At 40.8% G+C, this 22579-nt stretch overlaps 1 protein-coding gene and 1 long non-coding RNA gene across 4 annotated transcripts in view; one reads left to right on the top strand and one right to left on the bottom strand.

Annotated features, from left to right (window-relative positions):
• The window catches only part of LOC144685408 (uncharacterized), a 1061419-nt gene that overhangs the window by 899560 nt on the left and 139280 nt on the right, over positions 1–22579 (top strand). The gene's annotated exons all lie outside the window — the stretch shown is intronic.
• Positions 1–22579, bottom strand: part of lhx6a (LIM homeobox 6a) — a 51876-nt gene that overhangs the window by 11448 nt on the left and 17849 nt on the right. For all 3 annotated transcript variants that reach the window (XM_078549815.1, XM_078549817.1, XM_078549816.1), the window contains exons 5-7: positions 19345–19565; positions 1400–1500; positions 532–627 (exon numbers count right to left, since the gene is read on the bottom strand). In XM_078549815.1, the coding sequence (XP_078405941.1) occupies positions 532–627; positions 1400–1500; positions 19345–19565 (418 nt within the window). The remainder of the gene's footprint in view (positions 1–531; positions 628–1399; positions 1501–19344; positions 19566–22579) is intronic.

The following is a 22579-nucleotide window of genomic DNA, read 5'->3' as shown; positions in this document are numbered from 1 at the left end:
GAAGCTATTTCCCCTGGGGAGTCTTGGGGTGGGGTGGGAGGGGTGATGAGTATGGTGGTGGGGGTATAGCCTAAAAGTTAGAGCAAGGTCTTCCAGGAGTGAAGTTGCAAAACATTAATTGAACATTAATTGCCCACTTAAAGGCCTCAATTGGCTGTGGGGTGGGAAGGCCATTCTCAAGCTTGGACTTAAAAGTCCCTCCTACACCAAATACTCCAAGGGCCAGGGCATTAACTTAAGCCTTCAGGATCTGCTGCAGTGAAAACCAACCCTGACAGCCAAAATAATAGAACAGAAACAAATGCTGGGGACTGGCTGTGTCTTGAGCCCTGCTGGTCCATAGGTCCACAAAATATAAAATGATCATCAATAATCATAATCGGGGTTGCTGTTCTTAGTGACCTGTGCAAAAAATACTTATAATATTCATTGTTTGATATAATGCTGTGAGCTATTCAGTGGTATGTCATATCTGCAGCTGCTCAGCTCCCATGCAATAATAAATTCTTCATTACGTGAATCTATTCGTACCTGGATAACACGTCTGCTCAACCCAGTCATGTCCGCAAGCTTCTGAAGTGTTTGTGCGTCAGGGTTATTGTCTTGTGCAAATTGTGCCTGCATCACCTGTACACAGATAGTGAGAGAAGTACTGTCAGCAAAGGCAGAGCTCAATACAAGGATCATAAGACAGTGTCTCCCACTTAACATCAATTCTTATCTATTAAAAAGGAAAAGATGGTCATTGACAAGGTATTGAAAATGAAGCAACTGGTATGGGATCTACATTGTGGCACTAGCTGTCACCATAATGGATAAGAATTCAATTTAACGCAAAATCTGAAATGACCTGAGAAGGGCAACTTTGGTCAACTTGCAAATTTTTGACTTTTTCTCATTTAGGTCGTTTTGGGTTGACTGTCCCTTTAGTAAATGTGGACCCTTCCATGAATAAACACTATGTTTATAAATATATTTTCACTAGTCTCTCACTCTAATGATAGTTTGCTAGCCAGGAATTTGTCTTTATATATATTGCATCCAGCAGCAGCACCAAGCACTCTGGGAGTCCGCTGTAGCACAAAGACTTGCATTTAATATCTTATATAGGAAATTAATTAATGCTGGCAGAATGATGGCAGATACAGTTTAACATCACAAAGTGTGAGGTTATATAATGTAGAAGTAAGGATAATGGATGGGGTGTGGTCTAAATGGAGAAGTACTATAATATTCAGTCAGTGGCTTTGAAATATCATTTTTAATTGCACTGGTTAGTTATTACATGCTCCACACAGACTGGCGGCAGTGGTACTCATCAAGTATGGTTCAGAAATACAAGCAGCAACATAAATGGAAAGCATCTGATCTTAAATGGATTTTCCTGTAGCAATGCTACCTGTAATTGCTCTGCAGTGAATGATGTCCGTGCTCTCTTTGCTGGTTTAGGATGACTGTCTTGGTCTGAAGGTACAGCTCCCTCCAAGGTCAGCCCATTACCTGAATTTTTTAAAAAAATGTACATAAATACTGAGTGTGATAGGCCATCTTGTAACAGGCAGTAAAACAGGATGCACACAATTTCAAACTTGAATATTACAGGGATGGTTATATCAGTCTTAGTTACAAACATGTTTCAAGCTACATTATTTTTTAATCAAGAATGAGTTTGTCTTGGGTTTGAAATGCATTGTATTTATATTGTGCTTCCTGTAAAAAGAATGGTGGAGTGTATTGCTCACTTAAAACAGCTAAAAAAAAAACCCACTAGCAACAGAGAGGATGTAATGTCTAGGGTCCAGGTTCAGCTTATATTTCACCCCTTTCCTATTTTTACTCAGTTCTGTTGAAGGGTCATGAGGACTCGAAACGTCAACTGTGCTCTTCTCGGCCGATGCTGCCAGACCTGCTGAGTTTTTCCAGGTATTTCTGTTTCTGTTTTTGTTTTGGTAACATTGCTCCCTCCATCATAGCTGCCCATTCACCACAGCCTGACCCTGCTCAAATACCCCCTGTCTCCAGTCAACATTTGTTTTTTTTTTGCTTTGAGTTTTAGTACAGGCTAAATCTAAACAGGGATTTCCACACCTCCATATCCAGTATGCAGCGAAAGGACCTCACGCACAGGAAGAACAAGGCAGCATGGTTTAACAGAAAGGCCTACACCATAGCCAGACATGAGAATTTCCTGGAATGTGTAGCTTCATCAAGGAAACGATAAATGGAGTAACTGAGGTGGGAAGTGTAATTACAAAGAACAAGGGGAAAAGTCACTAAAAGAGAATAAATTACCAGAAATATAACGAGTAAACCACATTCGTGGTATTTTATATACAATCGTGATTATCAGCATGGGTGTATTACACTCTGAATAGCATCAGGTCAAAATCAACAGCACATCTACTACACTCGGATCAGCCAAACCACACTTTCTGCCATCATTGCAAATACAAGCTCTTACTTCAGACCCTGTCACCTCATATCTTCAAACGGGAAATAACCAACTTTTAAGATACCAGAAAAAAAGACTTGCATTTACCTGGCGTGTTTTACGACCATCAGACGCCTCAAAAGCGCCGTTACCGCCAGGGAAGGACTTTGGAAGAGTTGGAATATTGGAAAAATAATGCACTTCAGAAGCGCGCGAATCGGGGTGGTCCTGCACTTTCGGAAAGGGGGAATATTATTTGGGTGTAAACACATAAGCGAAGGCTGAGCGAAATTGGGAAAAACGCATTCGCTGAGAAAACGCATAGATTATTTCAATAAGATGAAGTTGTAGAAAAGGGGTTATGTCAAGTTTGTTTCCATGTCCTGAACATGTATTTGCTAATGGTAGATTGAAAGACATGGTTCATGTGGGTGTAATTGGTTAGCTAATAAATGGCTATCCCACCGACCTGAGAAGTAGAAAGGCAACTCTAGGTATGAAATGAACACAATTCAGCGACTTCTAAAGATCGCGAGTGAACTCTCCATTTATTAAAGCCGATATCCCTAACTCCCTGAAGGACGAAGTGAGTTCCATCAGGCTGAGAATTTCCATTTGACTTGCTGGTTTCCGTTCGGGAAGAGGAGACTGGGCGTTTTGCAATGGGTTTGCGATGTGCAGTGTAAATGAGGACCAGTGTGAAAATACTGGCTCGGGTTGGGATTTATAAACCAATGTCCCCAAAGTCAATGAACGAGATGAAGGTTAATCATTTTACAAAGCCCCATTCCTTAATCTTCAGTATCAAGTAGCTCATTTCTATTATAATCTATTGACGTTGATTCAATTTTGTATCCACTCCAAATAATGATTTTAAAATACTTATTATGCGATAACATCTTTTCTAAAAGCGGGGAAATGTGAGGAATTTCTCAGAGGCTCTTCGGCCACGTAATGCAGAACAGGGCAACATGTGAAAAAATGTCCAGGCGGGTGGAGAACGAATGGCTCCGGCTTCCCCCCCGAGTTGGGGGTCTCGTTATGCCTTCAGCAAAGTGTTCAGGGTGTCTTTGCTCGCAATGATCAGAAGAAACCCCTCCCTTCGCCCCCGCAATTGTCAACTTTATCCTCCCCAACCCAGGTTCACGCCCAGCGGAACACAAGCGCCTGAACTGATCCATAATTCGCCAAGACTCGTTACACAAGAAAAAAAATGCACAGCGATTGACAGTCCGAGATAGGAACAAGCTGCGACCTGGATTCATACCGAGCCGGATCTATCGATCTGAGTGTAACCATCCTCCATACCCGCAGCAGCGGAGCCAATAACTCCAGGAACCAGCCCACCCTGAATAAGTGCAGGTCATTTTCCTTTAACCCAATGTGCAATTTCTCAATTCAAGTCACTGGGTTACCAAAAACCTCAGGAACACGAGCCCCGCTGCAACTTGTCCTGGGGCACTGACTCTCTTCCAGTGTGAGCATTTTGCAAATCACTGATCGGTCTGTTCAGCTTGAAAGTTGGACTGAAAATAAAACCCCGACAGTCACACAGTTCCCCCTTTTCGATATGTAACGCAATGGAACAAGCAGGTGTAACGGTGGTAAACCTGCTTTGTAATAATTCATGTGCCGCTTTCAATCCTTTTCCCCCTCCCTCTCCATGGGTCAAACCCGCTTCTTGCAAAGTGAAGCAGCTTTTCCTTATTCTCCCATTCCCCCACCCCCCCTCTGGAATAGAAAGACCCGGGCCATTTGACTGCCAACATCCGACTCCTTCGCCGCTATCTGGCCAGTCAGATCGGCGTCAAATTCTGGATTTGGAAAGTGAACCTAACTGAGCCTTGACCTAAATTCTCATACAACAAAAGCTCTCGGGCAGCTGGGACCCATCAGAGGAAACTCCGATCAGAACATTTCTAATTCTCTGTGCCTGCTCTTTCTCGGTAGCTGTAGAGTTTAGCCCCTGTTCCATCGCAACTGGTTAAAGAAAGAACAGAAGCGCCTTTGGGTACCACACACTTTTTATGTAACAGTTTTTAAAAGGTCAGGTTGCTTTATATTAAACACTTTAAGCGCTTTTGGTGCAGTTACAGCGGTTTTCCTATCCCCGCCGTAACTGGGCTGTCTGTTAGGTTGTAACTCTTTCGAGTACATTCACAGTTCTTGACTTTTTTTTTGGTTCAAAGTCCTGGAGTGGGACATGAACCCACAACCTTCTGACTCAAAGGTGAGGGTGCTATGAACTGAGCCACAGCTGGATACACTGGAAATCAACACAAGGATGTACCTGGATCGGGGGAGATGTGCTGTTGGGTGGGCGAATCTGTACCCAGTTCCAATTGGTGAAGCACTGACTCCTCAGAAACACTGGCGGACCGAACAGTTTGGACCCCTTAAATAAAAACAGAACAGTGCTGGAAAAGCTCAGCAGGTCTGGCAGCATCTGTAGGGACAGAAACAAGGTTAACGTTTCTTCCAAGGTTACTCACTCACACTGGACTCCAAACGTTAACTCTGTGTCTCTCCGCACAACTGCTGCCAGACCTGCGCAGTTTTTCCAGCACTTTCGGTTTTTTATTTCAGATCTGCAGTATTTTACTATCAGTTTGGACCCCTCACCCCTGATAGCCTACATGGATCAGATATACTCTGCTCGCATTCCTGGAAGACAATGAGAACTGGACAAACACGAGATTCACCCTAAAGTCCTGCCCAGCACAAGGGACCAAACTCTGGAAGATTATATTTAAGCAATAATGACAAAGAAGGTGTAACATACGGTTTTAGTATATACTAGTCTATCACTGTGCCACCATGTGTTAAATGTATCTCCATGTGTTTAATGTCACAACAGCATTGCTGATTACAAAAGGAACACTGCGGGAAGTCCTTTTCGAGAATGCTATCCATGGGTTAATTTTATTTAGTTTACTGTACTAATATCCATGTGTTATTTTACTCATTCACAGGGTGTGGGCTTCACTGGCTAGGACAACGTTTATTGCCCATCCCTAGTTGCCCTTGAGAAGGTGTTGGTGAGCTGCCTTCTTGAACCGCTGCAGTCCATGCGGTGCAGGTACACCCACAGTGCTGTTAGGGAGGGAGTTCCAGGATTTTGACCCAGCGACAGTGAAGGAACGGTGATAAATTGGTAGAGGTTGGAGGTTTGGGAGGTGCTGTCAAAAGAGCTTTGGTGAGTTGTTCACACAAAGAGTAATAGAAACCTGGAGCTTTCTGCCTGATAAGGCTGGATGCCCGATTGAATTTTACAGGACACAGATTGATAGGTTTCAGCTCAGTAATCAAGGAATAGTAGAACCGGATAAGTGGAGTTTAGAAAAGATCAGCCATGATCCGAGAATGGCCATCAGACTCAAGGGTTGAATGGCCCACACCAATTCTTATGTTCCTAGGTCTATTCATTAAGTGTTCGGCAAAAAACAGATCTTAGTAATGTCTGCAGCATTCAGCATTTCAATCTGCCTGTAGCTGAGTTTCAGACTTTCCTTTTGTCCAACTCTGCTCATAATCACGCAGCCTCCCTGAGGGATTATAATGACATGTTTTTAACTTTCGGTTAATAGCCAATTCAAAACAACTCAGTAAATCAACCAGCCTGAACTTTACTATTTCTGACTTATCCTAACTGAAATGTTCTCTTTACTATATGTGTCTGAATGAATAGCCCCATGAAATCTGGTTCATTCCCTGTGTTATCATGTAAGGAGTGCAGTCTCAAATCATCAAAATGTTACTGAGACTAAAGGTGTTAAGTTATGAGGACAGGTAACATAGATTAGGTTTCTAATCCCTTGACCTAATTGAGATAGTTACGATGATCAAAGGACATAAAAGGGTAGAAAGAGAAAAACTATTTTCATTGATGGGGAGTCCAAAACAACAGAGTGTAACTTTAACATTGGACCCGAACCATTCAAGAGTAATGTTAGAAAACACTTGTTAACTTGGAACACGTGGAAATGTGGGACACCCCAAAAAGCTGCAGATTAATTGAAAATTTAAAAACTGAGTTTGATAGGGTTTTGTTAGACAAGAGTATTAAGATTTACAGAACCAAGGCTGGAAAATTGAGTTAAGATACAGATCAACCATGGATTTACTTAAATGGTGGAGTGGGTTTGAGGGGTCGAATGGCCTACTCCTGTTCAAATGTTTTGAGACCTGTTGCCCTGTGCATAACCGCTACTAATTAATAGCACAACTGGTACATGGCAGTGACCAGGCCTAGGGCAGTGAGCAGGCCCAGGGCAGAGAGCAGGTCTATGCCAGTGAGCAGGCCTAGGGTACTGAGCAGGCCTACGGCACTGAGCAGGCCTAGAACAGTGAGCAGGCCTAGGGCACTGAGCAGGCCTAGAGCAGTGAGCAGGCCTAGGGTACTGAGTAGGCCTATGCCATAACACTCTATTTGGTTGGCTGTCTCATTGAGTGATATTTCATTTTGAACATGGAACAAATCTTAACTTTATTATTTTTAAAGATAAGCCCACAACAACTACAGGACAGTCAGTTTAACCTTAGTGGTGGGGAAGCTTCTAGAAACAATAATTTGGTACAAAATTAATAGTCACTTGCGCAAACATGGGTTAATTAAGGAAAGCCAGCATGGTTTTGTTAAGAGCAAACTTGCTTGAGTGTTTTGATGAGGTAACAGAGAGGGTTGATGAGGACAATGCTGTTGATGTGGTGTACATGGACTTCCAAAAGGCAGACTTCTGTTCAAGTTAGGGCTCATGGACTAAAAGGGACAGTAGTAGCAACATGGATATGAAATTGGCTGAGTGACAGGAAACACGGAATAGTAGTTAATGGTTGTTTCTCAGGCTGGAGCAAGGTTTATAGTGGAGCTCCCCAGGGGTTGGTGTTAGGATCCCTGTTCTTTCTGATATATATTAATGATCTAGACCTTGGCATACAGGGCACAATTTCAAAATCGTAGATGATAAGAAACATGGAAGTATTGTGGACTGTAAGGAGGACTGTGTCGAATTTCAAAAGGACGTAGACAGGCTGGTGCAATGGGCAGACAAGTGGCAGATGAAATTTAATGCAGAGAAGTGTGAAGTGATTCATTTTGGTAGGAAGAACATGGACAGGCAATATAAAATAAAAAATACAATTCTGAAGGGAGCGCAGGAGCAGAAGGACCTGGGTGTATAGGTGCATAAATCATTGAAGGTGGCAGGATTAGCTGAGAGCGTGGTTAATAATGCATGCACAATCCTAGGCTTTACCAATAGGGGCAAGAGTACAAAAACAAGGATGTTATGTTATACTTGTATAAAAGACTGCTTCGACCACAACTGGAGTCTGGGCACCACACTTTAGGAAAGAGCTGAAGTTGTTTGAGAAGGTGCAGAAAAGATTCACAAGAATGCTTCCAGGGATGAGGAACTTCAGTTATGTAGATAGATTGAAGAAGCTAGGATTGCTTTCCTTGCAGAAGAGAAGATTAAGAGGAGATTTCATAGAGGTATTCAAAATCCTGATGAGTCTGGACAGAGTAGATGGGGAGAAACTGTTCCCATTGGTGGAATGACCAAGAATCAGAGGGCACAGATTTAAGGTAATTGGTGAAGAAGCAATGACGACATGAGGAAAATCTTTTTTTCACGCAGCGAGTGGTTAGGACCTGGAATGCACCGGCTGAGTGTGTGGTGGAGGCAAGTTCGATCGAGGCATTCAAGATTGGATTATTATCTGAAAAGGAAGAATGTGCAGGGCTATGGGAGAAGGCAGGGGATTGGCTCTAGGTGAATTGCTCCATCAGAAAGCCAGCATAGACACAAGAGGCCAAATGGCCTCCTTCTGAGCTGTGACCATTCTATGATTCCATAACAATATCATTCTGATGAAGAACTTGGGAAATTGCTGTCTCCAAGCTACTCAACCATTGGCTCATTCAACATATTATTGCACAATGCTTAAAATCAAAGGAAAGACTTGGGAGCATTAAAGACTTCAAGCTTTCATTTGTGATTATAGAAGGAGATAAGAATTCACTCTATCCAGAGCAGACGCAGGCAATATCATTTGTTTCTCTGTATTACTTTTGCCTAATGCATTGAGTGTGTCAAGATTCAATTGAACTCTAACATTTAGTTGTCACTAAAAATTGCTGTTCAGGATAAGCACTTTACCAAAGGAAGACAGCAGATAGAGAAGGTCTTATCCAGAATTTTTAAAAGCTGCACTAAACAAGAATGCTTTTGGAGGACACATCCTGGAACTCCCATCATTCCTTAGAGTTACCATTCTGTTACTGATGAATAGGGCATACAAATTTATTGGAATTTAGTTGTGTTATTTTGTCCATAAGGGGAAAAGTCTTAAGCCCAAAAGCTACTGAGTAATTTTGCTGAAATCAATCGCTTTTAAGATATTTTCTGGGTTGTTTTGTGGGATATCAAATGTTCTGGAGACCCATCAGGTAGTCAAAAAAGAACATGCTCATTCATGTTTTTATGAAAAATCTTGCTTTATGCAAGATCGCAGAGTACTGTAAGATTAAGGGATTAAGGTTAAATTAGTAAATTGAATCACATCATCTTCATTGATTTTCATAAACTTTTACCTAGAGTATCATCCAACTGGAAGGTTTACAGATACATAATACGATGATGGCCTTCTGCACAGATCCACTAACCAAAAGAATGTGAAGAAAGTTCACTGAAAGCCAAAGAAATAAAACCCTATCATAAGAAATAGGAGCAGGAGTAGACCACACAGCTCCTTGAGCCTGATGTACCATTCAACAAGATTGTGACTGATCAACTTTATTTCCTGTCCTATCAACATATCCCTTGATTTCCTTAGTGCTCAACATTCCATTGAACTCAGTCTTGAATGTACTCAACAACTAGGCATTGAAAGCCCTCTGGGACAATGAATTTTAATTATTTATACTCCGACAATACTTACTGCCCACGTGGGTGTCCTTAAGCCTTAAGTGCCAACTTGCACTTATGGGCTTACACAAGTAGGATGTACAATTACAGATAGAGACTGTGCACTCCATAATCGGACAAACAAAATCTAACTGTATGACTTCTCAGTAGCTTGGTTTAAACGTATCAGCTATTCAGCCATGCAAAAGAAAATATTAGTAAAAATAGACATGGGAAAGAAAAGTTTACCAAAATACAGAAAAAATATGTAGTGCAGCTATCAGACTGTACTTAACCCTCAGAGAACTGCTGTAGAACATTTGTAACCCTCAACACCATTGCTGCCCTCAGCACTCCCATCTGTACCTTAACTAGTCGAAACCCCACTACTTCTTTCAGAGTTCCATATTTGACATTAAACTGCTGGATATCGTCCATCGACAAGCATTTTGTTTTTTGGCAGCAAGTCTATGATAGAACACACATTTCAAAGTGAAGAAGCACAGGCAGTTGTCAAAAGTTAAGATAATAAAATGGACTGAACAGCTCTGGAAAAAATAACTGCATCACTCTCCACCAACAACAAATGACCTCTACATTTACAAGCAATGTGGCCAAATGAAAGAAATTTTCCTGAAGCCTACACATTCAGAAATACAAACACAAATCCTTCCAAACAAATGGGGAGACTTGTACTCCAATCAAGCAACAAAACGTTAAAGGATATTATTACCACCTATTGCTCTCTGTGTGCAATAAATATTGGGTATTAACACACCAGAAATTAACTTGAAAGTAATGTGTAAACCAAATTTATAAGTCTCTTAATTGAAGTTATAAAACATTATTTTATTGCAGCATTTTATCACTTCAGATTTACTGAATTTTCAGATTACATAAAACTAATTACAACATCAGTTGAGCAAATAACCAACATCACAATGTCCTGCTGAACATTTATTAATAATGGGTGCTTATTCAATGAGGAGCTGGCTGTACATTTAAATTGCTGTCAAATTTTTTGCTTAAATAAGATAGGTACACAAACAATTTACAATGCAGCTCTGAAGAAGTTCTAATTCCTCAGTTGGAGCCTACCAGGTCCATTATTGGGAGTTCCCATTTGAAGTGTGAACCACATTGGAGAGAATGAGGAGCAAGGACTGGGAGTGCAAGTGGAGGTCAAAGTTTGGACTCAGTAAAACCTCAAACTTCTAAAAGAGCTTTCACTGGTCATCTCCAACAGTACATTTCCTTTAGGAGAACACTGACATTACAACTTCAAACGTACTTCACTGGATGTAAAACACTGGGATATTCTGTGGTTGTGAAAAGCACTATTCACATCCAAATTCTTTCATTCTTGGAGGAAAGATGCCAATTCCCAATGTCTGAGGGGAAAGTAGAAGGCTATAGCTGAAGCAAATATTCAGTAAGAAGCTTGTGTGTCAGTGAGAGGGGCAAGGACACATGGAAATGTCACAGCTGTTCTTAGCAGAGGCTCTTGTCATTTTGTAATTGCTCTGGGATTTCACTCACTTTTCCAGAACTGCTTCATCCAACTCAGGGCCGCGGGGAGTTGGAGTCTATCCCGACAGACAATGGGTACTAGACGGGATGCCTAGCACCCAGGACAGGATGCCAGTCCATCACAGGGCACAGATTTGGACGGTGGGAGGAAACTGGAGCACTTGGAGGAAACCCACGCAAACACGGGGAGAACGTGCAAACTCTAGACAGACAGACACCCGAGGTCAGAATCCCTGGTGCTGTGAGGCAGCAGCACTAACCACTGTGGCTCTGGGATTTCATTTGTTCATTTCAAGGAAGTATATTAAAAAGTCATTGTAAAGATAGAATGTTTTCATTATATTTGACTGCTATTACCATAGAGTTGCATTAGATTTAACCTGAGACAGTTTAATCTGTTTTTCAATGTGGGAATTCATTGACAATAGCTAAAGTTAAGTGGGGAACATAGACTATAAGCATGGAATAGACCATTGCAGTCCATCTAGCCATTTTCCCCCAATTGTAATTATGCACAAAGGCATTATCTTCACTAAATGTATTAGTTTCAAGGAGTGTAGTGCAACTAGGTTTCTATCCTTGGCTTAAAATGGTGCCTTTAGGAGATCAAATGAAGAGAAGTCTGGATGGAATCAGGTTACATGATGAATATGCCTGTGATTTTAGACACTGGCCAATGTGTCTCTATTGCCATGACATCTAAGAAATATTTGGCAAACTGTAGCTGTGTTTTGGCCCGGTTCAACACTGTATGCTTATGTTTGTGAACACAAGTCTCTTTTCTATTTACAGTTTTGCCTTGATTTTTCTCCATTTCCTTCTCTCCTGGGCTCTTGCCTCTGGTCAACCTCTTTCCTTTTTGGGGGCAGACACTGTGGACTCTTATGTGATTCTAACATTAACAGTACTCCATGTTAAAGTGCCAGGAGAAATGCATGGAAGACGGCCAGACAGATACACTGGTACTTTTCCCTCTCTTGAGATGTCCTGAACATAAGCCTTTTTGATATTCTGAACACTAAACCGTGAAATATATCTCCTCAATGGTTCAATGAGTAAATGCACCTAGTGGTACATTACTGAGCCTTAAGGACAAGGAAGGGTTCAGATTTGATTCCTGTGTGGGGGTGGGGGAGGTTAGAGGATCTAAACTTGGCAATGCTTGGGCATTGGAATAGCCTCAATGCCTCTAGACCAGGGAGGGAAATAATCAACGAGGTTCCCAGTCCTGATGGCTATCCATTTACTAATGTTGGAAAGGACACGCATCATACTAACTGATTGGGTTGTATTGTCATACTCCGCATGGTCAATTAATCTGCGGACACACTGTCTAGGCTTCCCAATGGGTGAGGTATTGGAGAAACAACCTAATGTCGTGTAAGATGTAACAACCATAGTACATAATTTCTCCTCCCCACCCCTCAGTTTTCTCCCCTTTCCTTTGAAGAAAACTGAGGGCAGGAAGGAATCATGAAATACAATTTATATTAATTAAGCATTGACGGTGTCACAAATTATGGAGGAAAATTATATCTTATTAAAGAAATATCTCATGTACAATTGATTCTTTAAGGGTTCAATTTGCAATTTGTTTGAAATGGGATACTATGCAATACATCTGTAAGAATTATAGATGGGGGATATAGAAGTGTAGAGAGAGGAGATGAACGTTGTACTCAAAGTGAATATTTGTGAGCAAAGAGAACATGTTTCAGCCAATGTCAGCATCAAGTGCTGCCAGATTATGGATGATATAGATCTATATCTGGGTCAAAGTGCTTTGTAAAGTTTGTTTTGCAAAACACAACAATACACCTCACATAAGCCTCAAGAGACTGTGCGATACATCAGTAATCATCTAAATAACTAAACGGCTGGAGACAATTACAGATGCAATAGTTCTACAATACGAAAGGTTTAGTGCTGTGGATTTATGCCCTGTAGAAACTGGATCAAATTGTTTAACTTCATTTCTAATGAAACACTTGCAGAAACAGAGTGCAAAAAATTTAGATAAGAGACATATTCCATCAGTGTATGTTGACTTTGAACCCAGGCCCCCAAGAGGAAAGAGCAGAACAGAACTATCTCCAGGATCATTCCTCAACTTGTCTATGTAGAAGCCTATGATCCAAAGCATCAAATATCACAAATATCTACCAGAATGAGATCACTATTCCTTTGTTTTACCTAAGTAATGCAAAATTCTAGGACTGAGTTCTGCTCATTGTCATTCCAAATAATGACCTTCTACCTAATCTCCAAATCTAAAAAAGAAGAAATTACAGAGTTCGCACTGACAGTTTAAAAATGTAATGCTTGCTCTCAACTGTGCCATCAATACAACGCAGAGAGTTAGTGCTTCCCCATTGGGATGAAGGAAAAACAAATCATAGACAATTGCACAAAGCCACTTTAACATACCATCTACGAGCTGGTATCAGATTCAACTCAGTGGGGGAAACTGGGAGCTTCACTGCTAACCTCACAGGTAGGGAATGATATGCAAAGCAGTGAAAATCCAAGAAAGAGAGGTTCAAAGGAACCCAAATGAATAATTAATTAACATGAATACATTGTTTTTCTTATAAGTGAATCAAATGCAATGTTATAGCTGTATTCCATGAATAGCAGTTTCCAACTCATGGGGTTGGTTTCACTCATTGAAAACAGACTAGTTTCTTCTGAAACTCTTGTCACAAAAGCATTTGTTTTTTAAATGTACTGGCATCTGCTCTATGCTTCCCATTGTCCCACTGCAACTAAAAGAACAAGCCCGGGTTTTGGGTCTCTCTTGCATCTTTTGATTCACAGCCCTAGAAATTGTTTTATTTTTGCTGTTTCAGATGCAAAATAAACTTGCCTTCTGATGCACACTGCAACATAGGTAAGGAAGGTTAGAACCTAGCCAGCAGACAATCATTTGTACAAGGTACAAAGTTATCAGGTGGTACGTGTCAATGTCAAAAATCTGAAATCATTGCAAGAAAATGCTGGGGAAATCAGCAAGGAAGCCCCGACCTTAGGAAGGATGTCGTGAATTGAGGACAGGCAGCAGTGATGTGGAGACAGGACTCGATTTGCAGAAACACATTGGAAGACACCAGAATCAGATTCACTTAGGTTTGTCTATTTTGGCATTTAGTAGCAGAGTGCAGAAAGCCTGAACTGAATGTCCCTGGAATAAGCTTGCGAAGAGCTCAGCATTAATTAGGCTGCAGAGATTGTTCAGGAAACTGGATAAAACTGGGCCTCATCTACACACCCATAATATAAATGACAAAATTGTACGCTGCTCCAATTTGGCTGCAGTTTCAAGGCCCCAGCGAATTTGGAGTGCCCAGAATGTGTTAGATCTTACGGAAGCACTGTTTTTTTCCCGTAGAGGGTAATGGGAATGTGGAACTCTTTCCCCAAAAAACTGTTGAGGCGCGAGTGTCAGTTGGAAAGTTTGAAATAGAGATTGATAGATTTTTGTAGGCAAGGGTATTAAGGGATATGGAACTAAGGCAAGTAGATGGTGTTAAGATATAGATCAGCCATGATCTAATTGAATGGTGGAACAGGTTTGAGAGGACTGAATGGACTACTCCAATTCTTAGATTTTAGCTGTCAGGCAGTTGACCGGCTAAATGTGCTGCTGGGTGAACAATGCTGCCAGACTAAGGTTCAGTCCAATTCCAGGGCCCAGGCTTCATTAACATGTAAGCAGTGGGAAGCAAACTGACACAATATTGGGCAGCTCAGAGGCTGACCCAGACAGGAATAAGGTAGCTCAGGGAAAGGTTGTGATGATGGGGTGCGGAAGGCAACCTGGCAGAAGATGCACACATTATTCCTGCAGAGCTAGGAGGAGCACTCCTGCTCATTCTGGCCCCTGAAAATTAAATTTCAGCACTAAAATGGAATGGCCTCTTTGGTTTCCCCTGCCAGGCTTTACTGAGCAGTGAAAATGCTGTCCAGTAGGCAGTTAAATTGGAAGAAGATCTTGATTGGCATAGATTAATGAGGCTGCCTACCCTATTCAGGAAAATGCCTGGCAACCCATTGAAAGGGCTTGAGAAACAGGTTGGGGGAGCAGGAATGGTATGTCTAGCACCTCCATTTTAACTCTGCTACCACCCTATTTCCTTCTGGGAAAATTATTTGGTCATCAAAATCTTCAAAGGTGAAACGTTAACTCTGCCTCTCCCTATGGATGCTGCTTGATCTGCTGAGTATTTCCCACAATTTTTTTTCTATGCTTTTGCTTGTTTTGCACTACTAGAGGATAAGGGTCATCAACTATAGATTATTGGATAGACCTCATATCCTCTCCATCAGCAAGACCACCTACTTCTGCCTCCATAACATTGCTCATCTCCATCCCTGCCTCAGTTCAATTGCTTTTCAAACCCCTCCATGACATCTCTTGTTTTCTGGTTCTAACTCCTCCAGCCCTACAACTCTCAGATTTCTGTGTTCCTCCAATTCTGGCTTCTTGCCCATCCCTAATTTTCATCCTCCACCATTGATAACTTTGGCTGTCAGGTCCTATGCTTCAGAATTCCCTTCCTAAACATCTCCTCCTTAAAAGCACTCCATAAAACCTACCTCATTATCTATCCTTTCCAATCAAATTTTGATTGCAAAAGCGTCCTGTTAAGCACCCTGCAATCTTTTACTACATTACCCATGCTAGATAAATGCAAGTTGCATGGCTAACCCGTTATCATTAGTTTTTTTTGGTAGGGCACACAAGGTCATTTATTGTGTCTGAACAATAGCTAACCAGACAATACAACACTATCACAACTGATTGAGAAACTATTAGTGAATAAGGTGCTACGGAATGGCCATTGGGTGCCATTGACACAGTTGTGTGTGGCTCCAATTATAGCTCAAGAACAGTGTAATCTTAAAATACTATTATTACCGTTAAAAAGAAAATGATTGCACATTTTGATTTTCAATGATTTTGAAAGGCCAATATAAATGGACATTATAGCTTCAACATGAAAGCATTCTTATCTTCAATAAAGTACATTGATCCTGACTGATTTTCTAGCAAAGCCAGTGGGTTAAAGGGCTGGAGTACCAGTGGGCCACGCAAAATAAACATTGTGATTCACATATTACTGTGTTGGCCAAGGCCATTTCCCACCCACCAAACAAAATAGGAAACAATTCAAATGAGATAACATTTCAGAATAAGCCAGGAGATTATGCTAAACTTTTATAAAACACTAATTTGGCTCCAGCTGGGGTACTGGGCAGGATGCAGCGAGTCTGGGAGCTGCCGGGAAACGGTCCCCGCAATCGGCCCCCAACCACAGGTTCACGTTGGCTGGCCAATTAACGGCCAGCCCACGTGAAAGGCACTCTGACAGGCTCGGCGCTACCAGGGTGGGGGGCAGGAGGAGGGTGAGCGCTGGGGGGTGGGGAAGTGTGCAATAAGTACTCCCTGAAGGCAAAAAGCTGCCTCAGGGAGCTGAAGAATTTTAAATCCTTAAATAGAGATTTCAAAATCCTGGAAAAAAATTCCACACATAAGTAGCACTGACCTAAACATGTTGATGATAAAAATTCTGCCCAAACATTTTATTTTTTTTAAAAATTATTATCAGAAACCTCAATCTGCCCTTGGATGAGGTTTCCTCAAAAATCCAAAGGCTGATTCCCCTGCCCGCCAAACGTAAGGTTGGACAAGCAGTGAAAAATAATGGTTAATTAATTGTTAATGGTCTTAATAGGCCTCTTAATTGTCGGCGGGTGTGCTGCCAACTCTCGCGCTGACCGAAATATTGTGTGCTATTTCATGCTCGAATGTGTCGGGTGCGCACTCTGAGTGGAAAATTCTGCCCACTGTGTCCAATTCTAGGGACCACACTTCAGGAAGGAGGTGAAGGCTTTAGCGAGGATACAGAAAAAATTTATTAGAATGGTTCCAGGGACGAGGGATGACCATTACATAGATCGACTGGACTAACTGAGATTGTTTTCCTTAGAGTAGGGAAGGTTAAGAAAATATTTGATAAGAGGTGTTTAAAATCATGACTGGTTTAGATACAGTAATTGAAGGAAAATTGTTTCCAATTTTCAAAAGGTCAATAGCCAGAGAGCACAGATTTGAGGTGATTGACAAAAAAAAAGAGGCAACATGAGGAAAACTTTTAATTTGAAAGGGAGGAAGTGGTTTGGAACAAAAACAGAAAACGCTGGGATACTCAGGTCAGGCAGCATCTGTGAAGAGAAACATTTCAGCTCAATGATCCTTCATCAGTTCTGATGCTGCCTGACCCAGTGAGTATTTCCAGCATTTTTGGTTTTACTTTCAGATATCCAGCGTCTGCAGTATTTTGCTTTCATGCAAGTGGTTAGGATTTGGAATGCGCTGCCTGATAGATTTGATAGTATTCCCTTCAAAAGGGGATTGGATATCTACTTGAAGTTGAAAAGAAATAGGGATATAGGGGAAGAGTGGGGGAGTGGGGCTAACTGGATTGCTTTTCAAAAGAACTAGCGCAGACTTCATGGACCAAATAGCCTCCTTCTGTGCTGCACTATTCTATGATAATAACAAGGTAACATTAAGAGGCTTAGAGAAACCTTTGGAAGGGTGCCAGCCCTTTCTGATAAAATGCTCCAAGATGCCCTTTCGTGGGCTTAACATTCATTATTAGCCAGACTGTGTCTGTTTCACCATATCCATGTTAATATAACTATTATAATAAATCATTTCTTTACCTATAGATTTGGTTGAAAAGAAGTAGGCACTTGTAGCTATGTGGTATTATTTCAGGGCAATTAAGAGCTACTGCATCTTGGAAAGGTATACAAAATACACTCGATATTCAAAACAAAAAGGGAAGTGAATGCCGGGAACAATTCATTGTTATTTTCAAACAAATTACTTCCAAAATATCCAGCTAAAAGAGGATTGTTACCACACTGACCTTTCAACTCTAGGGTCTCAATTTGAATTACGTAGGAATATAGGAACAGGAGTAAGCCATTCAGTCTTTGGACATGAATCAATCAGATTATGGTTGATCTGTATCTCAGCCTTATTCACCCATCTTGGCTACATCCCTTATTCCTTAATACCCTTCCCTAACCAAAATCTAACAATCTCAGAATTGACATTTTTAATTGATCCCTGCTTTCTAGGGAAGAGTGTTCCCAATTTCCACTACCATTTGTGAGGAGAATTGCTTCTTGATATCACCACTGAATAACTTAGCATTAATTTTAAGGTGAAGACTCCATGTACTAGACTCCCTCGCCAGAGAAAATAGTTTCTTTCTATCTACTCTATCGACCCCACACTCAAGCGTCTAACACCAACGACAAATTCTCATTGAAATATATTTATGGCAATCTCAGTTACTAGTGGTTGTAAATCCTCAGAATAAAGATGTCCATAATTTCAACCAAATTGTTAATCGCAATTCAACAAGTCACAAGAATGACCAGTGTAGAACATTGCAAGGAAAGAGTTAAACACCAAATACCAAAAGTGGAAAAACATTCCATTTCCCAACATTGATATTAAAAAAATGTCAAAGTGATAAATCAAGTAAAAAGAAACCCAAAATATTGTTACACCATCAAAGTAAAATGGATAAGTACCTCTTGACCATCCAGTTTTATTACCTGGTGCTTCCTGTGAAAACTTAGTTAAATAAGTTTAATGCACTCCCCACTCAAATTATTAGGTGGAGTGCCGCATGGGCACAAAACATTCAACTATCAGAGGAAAACAAAAAGCAACGAATCATTTCCGCATGAAGTCACGTGTCCTATTGCCCAGACATGAGTTGCCATTGATGGTGGATATGTCATTATTGTCAACGCCAGGAATGAGGTGGTGTTTAGGCCACAAGGGTAAAACAAGTTTTGAAAAGGTAGGCAACGGGCAGAAAGGATGTAAGGACACAATCAATGTTGTCCCTTTAGTGAAAGCTATTGGATCATTTTTACATCACATTTACATACAGCTCCTGATTGAAGCACAGAACTCCAATGTACCAAGTCACTTTCCAATCATCTTTATCACATACAAATTCTGGTTCAAGGTATAGCACAGGATACAGCCAGCACAACACAAAACTCAGAACCAGACATTTAAATGCTACCCAATCACCAGCACAATAATTACAGCCAGACACAACCACGTATCACCAAGAGACAGCAGAGCATTCCAAAAGCCAAACCTCTTTCAAGTGTTTTATATTATGTTCTTTTAGATTGATTTGTTGAAAGAATTAAGAAGTGAATGCGGTACAGCAATTCACAAACGGAATATTTTATCTGCATTCCAATCTTTTTTTAAAAACCCAAAGAAATCTCAATCAAAGTACAATATTTCCTGACTGCATATGTTGTAGCATTTGACTGGATAAAGGAAATAACATGTGTTGCATTTCTTTGCAGTTTTGAGGGCACAAGCAGCACATAAATGCATTGGATTAACAATCTCACTATAATTACCATTCTCTGCTGCTTGCTTGAGGTTTTCCAACATGGTGTCATAGTGGATCCTACACAGCACTTTTTCTTCGACCAGCCCAAACTCCTCCCCTGTGGAGAGCTGCCTCTTACAGGAGAAACAAGCAAAGCATGCCAGGTGGTAGGCATTACCCCGTGCTCTCCGTACCCAGTCGCTGGCGTAGATCTGCCTGCCACAGCGGGCGCACTTCGTGCCAAACCGGCTGAAAAAGAGGAAACAATACATCAGAAAATACAATTAGGTCTCAGTTGCGTAGCTGAAGTCATGTATCATAAAATGTCAGGAAATGAACCTTTAATTGTGGGTGGTCTAAAATATTGCGAGTTTTTGAGCATGATATATAATGAAAAAGTAATTAAAGAAGTCTGGTCCCGCATGCCCCCAACATTAATTCATACCATTAGAAACAGCTGAAGGCATACCTGCTTTAGTGAATTTGGTAATCATCCTATGACTCGATCTTAAACTAGGGGCCTGCTCAGGGTTTCAGAAAGAGACTGCCTTCACCGCTGGATAACAGATTGGAGCAATGGTGTGCTCCCCACCCCACTCTAAAAAAGATCGAGTTACACTTTGTAAAAGTTACTTTCCTACAACTTTGGAATGATATTTTTCTAGAAGAGACATGTTCCCTCTTTCCTACTCACACATCATAATCAGTCGTCTCAAGCGTTACTCATTTGGAGTGGAGTGTCACTCTTATGGTGTAACACTGTGACACATTTTAAATGCAGCACATTTTTCAAAATAGTTTCATATGTTTGAGTATGTTGGTGATCCGGTTTTCTTTTTGATCATGAATCCCACTAAGGATTCCACCCCCCACCGACCGCGCACCCCCCCCCCCCCCACCCTCCCCAAAGGTTGACGATCAATAGCCTCGTGTTCACGGCAACTCCACGATCTCAGTTACAGTACTGCACAAGTTTTGAGATTCAGGAACAAGGCTGTAGTTTGGGAGGACGAGCCAAGAGAAGCAAAGGCCAGACCGTGCAATAAGGTGTTTATAACACAACCTGCAGAGGTTATTTTTCATGGATTTGTGTTTATTTGTGTGAGAAATGCCATGACGGTATTAATCATCTCTCCCAGGCATGAGAGCGAGTAACTGCTTTATCTTTACAAGCCAACTCTTAACTCTTTCGGTGCTGAATCTCAGGACATACAACTGTCCTACATTTACGTTGCTAAACAGTTTGAGTTGTGCCGTTACTTTGTGGGATTGATGATCATTTTAGAAGCTGAAGTCTCAATCTAAGGTCAACACTATATTCCAGTGCTGAGGCTCTCTCTTTCTTTTGCTGTTCTCCAATTCCACCAGCTGTAATCTGGTGATCATTGGTGGCACACGTGGATTTGATTGAAAAGTATATCAAACAAAGTTATTAAGTGTCAGCGCATGATGGATTTTCAAAAGGCAGGATGTTTGTAACTCTTAGCATTTGTGTTATAGCATTTAAATCAGAGAGTCAACTTTTATTACATCGTAGCACATCAGTAGATCCATTGCATAAATATATAAACTTATTGAGAGGGATGGTGCTTGATTATTTAATTTTCACAAGGCAGGCAGAAGGAGCAGACTGAGGATATGAAATCACGGATGAGGGCTATGGGATATGAGATCAGGACCCATGGGATCGGAGATGTGGGCCAAGAAAAGCAGAAAAATTGGACCAGCCTGAAGCTGCCAAGCTGAGATTTCACTGACCACTTTTACCACTTAATTTCTAAAAGCTGATATACCACTTTCCAGTATTTAATTTGGTGGTCCACATATACACAACTTTATAATCTTTCCACAGTAAAGTTTAAGGCACATTTTATGCATTGTTGAAATAAATACAAGTCTTACCAGACAACAAAGTAATATTTTGACTATAGCCTGTAATTTCCAAGACAGTTTGCATTTTGTGCACATGTAGTAACAAAGCAATTAATATTCAGTGACGATTACATAATTAATCTGGATAAAGACACAGCATTTAATGACTGTTAAATAAATAGCCCTCTGTCATTTTTCTTTTGTTCTCTTGACTGTTTTTCTCTTTCTTTGCATATCTGCGGTTAGATTGAGAAATTATCAGTCATTTTTACTTATGCGCCTAAAAAAAGTTGATGTTCTATTAAAATTGGAGATTTTAAGATTGAAGGAGTGCCTTTAGGCTTTACTTCTAGAATGTCCTTTTACAAAAAGTGCTAACACCTCGTTTATTGTGAAAGGCAAAGTGTTGTATTGCAATTTCAATTTCTTCTAATTTAGTTTAAATAATAAATAAAAATTATTTGTGATCTCATATGATTATGTAAGAGTAACAAAGTATACTTATTTAAACAAAGTATTTTGGCTCACTAAACAGAAAATGAACTGACAGGTGTAGAAGAACAGTAAAATGTTATGACTTGTCTTAGAATCCAACAGGACAAATTTTCAGATCCTACTACCAGTAGCTGCACTCAATTGGACAAACAAAACCCAATTGGACAGTGACCCTTCAGCCTCTCCATGCTTGTAATTTGGGTGCAATTGTCCTTTAAACATTGGTAATTGCTTTGATTTTGCGATATCTGTTTTCATTGGAAGTGGTGCTTTTTCAGTTTAACTGCTCTCACCACATGCCTGCTGGGGACCAAGACAACACCATTCTTACACATTCATTGTGTACTTTAACAAATTGCTAGCATTAATGTGCCATCTTAGAAATATGTACTGCCGCTTTGTTTTGGCTAAAGGCAGAGACTTAAATGGAGTTTCCCTGCCAAACTGTCCAGAAAAAAAATACATTGAACAGAAACATAATTACCATTTTACAATAACATCTCCTCCCCTTGACCCAGGTGCTGCCACAGCACCTTCCAAATGGGTCCATATAGAGCTTGTCAAGTAAATAGGAGCATCTTGTGAATACAACACAATTTGTAACTATTATTTTATGTTATGTTAACTGTTATTTTATGACACCTTCTCCCCATCCCAATTTTCAAACTTGCCTTGCCCCACCAAACCCTCCCTGATCTGCCCACCCCTTACCACCTCCCACAAGTGCTGATCCATGCTGGGCATAGTCCAGTGGATTCCTGCAGTCCTTGAGTACCTCAATTAGTGTCAACAGGTTGTTTGACTGCAATAAGCTTCACAGATGGTGCTAATCCTGTTCTCAACTGAATATGCACACTCACTTATACTCCGGCACCTATCTCGTGGGTCTGCATTTC

The sequence above is a fragment of the Cetorhinus maximus genome, chromosome 10, assembly GCF_964194155.1.
Source record: "Cetorhinus maximus chromosome 10, sCetMax3.hap1.1, whole genome shotgun sequence".
Lineage (NCBI taxonomy): Eukaryota > Metazoa > Chordata > Chondrichthyes > Lamniformes > Cetorhinidae > Cetorhinus > Cetorhinus maximus.
The sequence above is the reverse complement of the archived record's forward strand: the minus strand, read 5'-3'. Positions and strand labels throughout refer to the sequence as shown.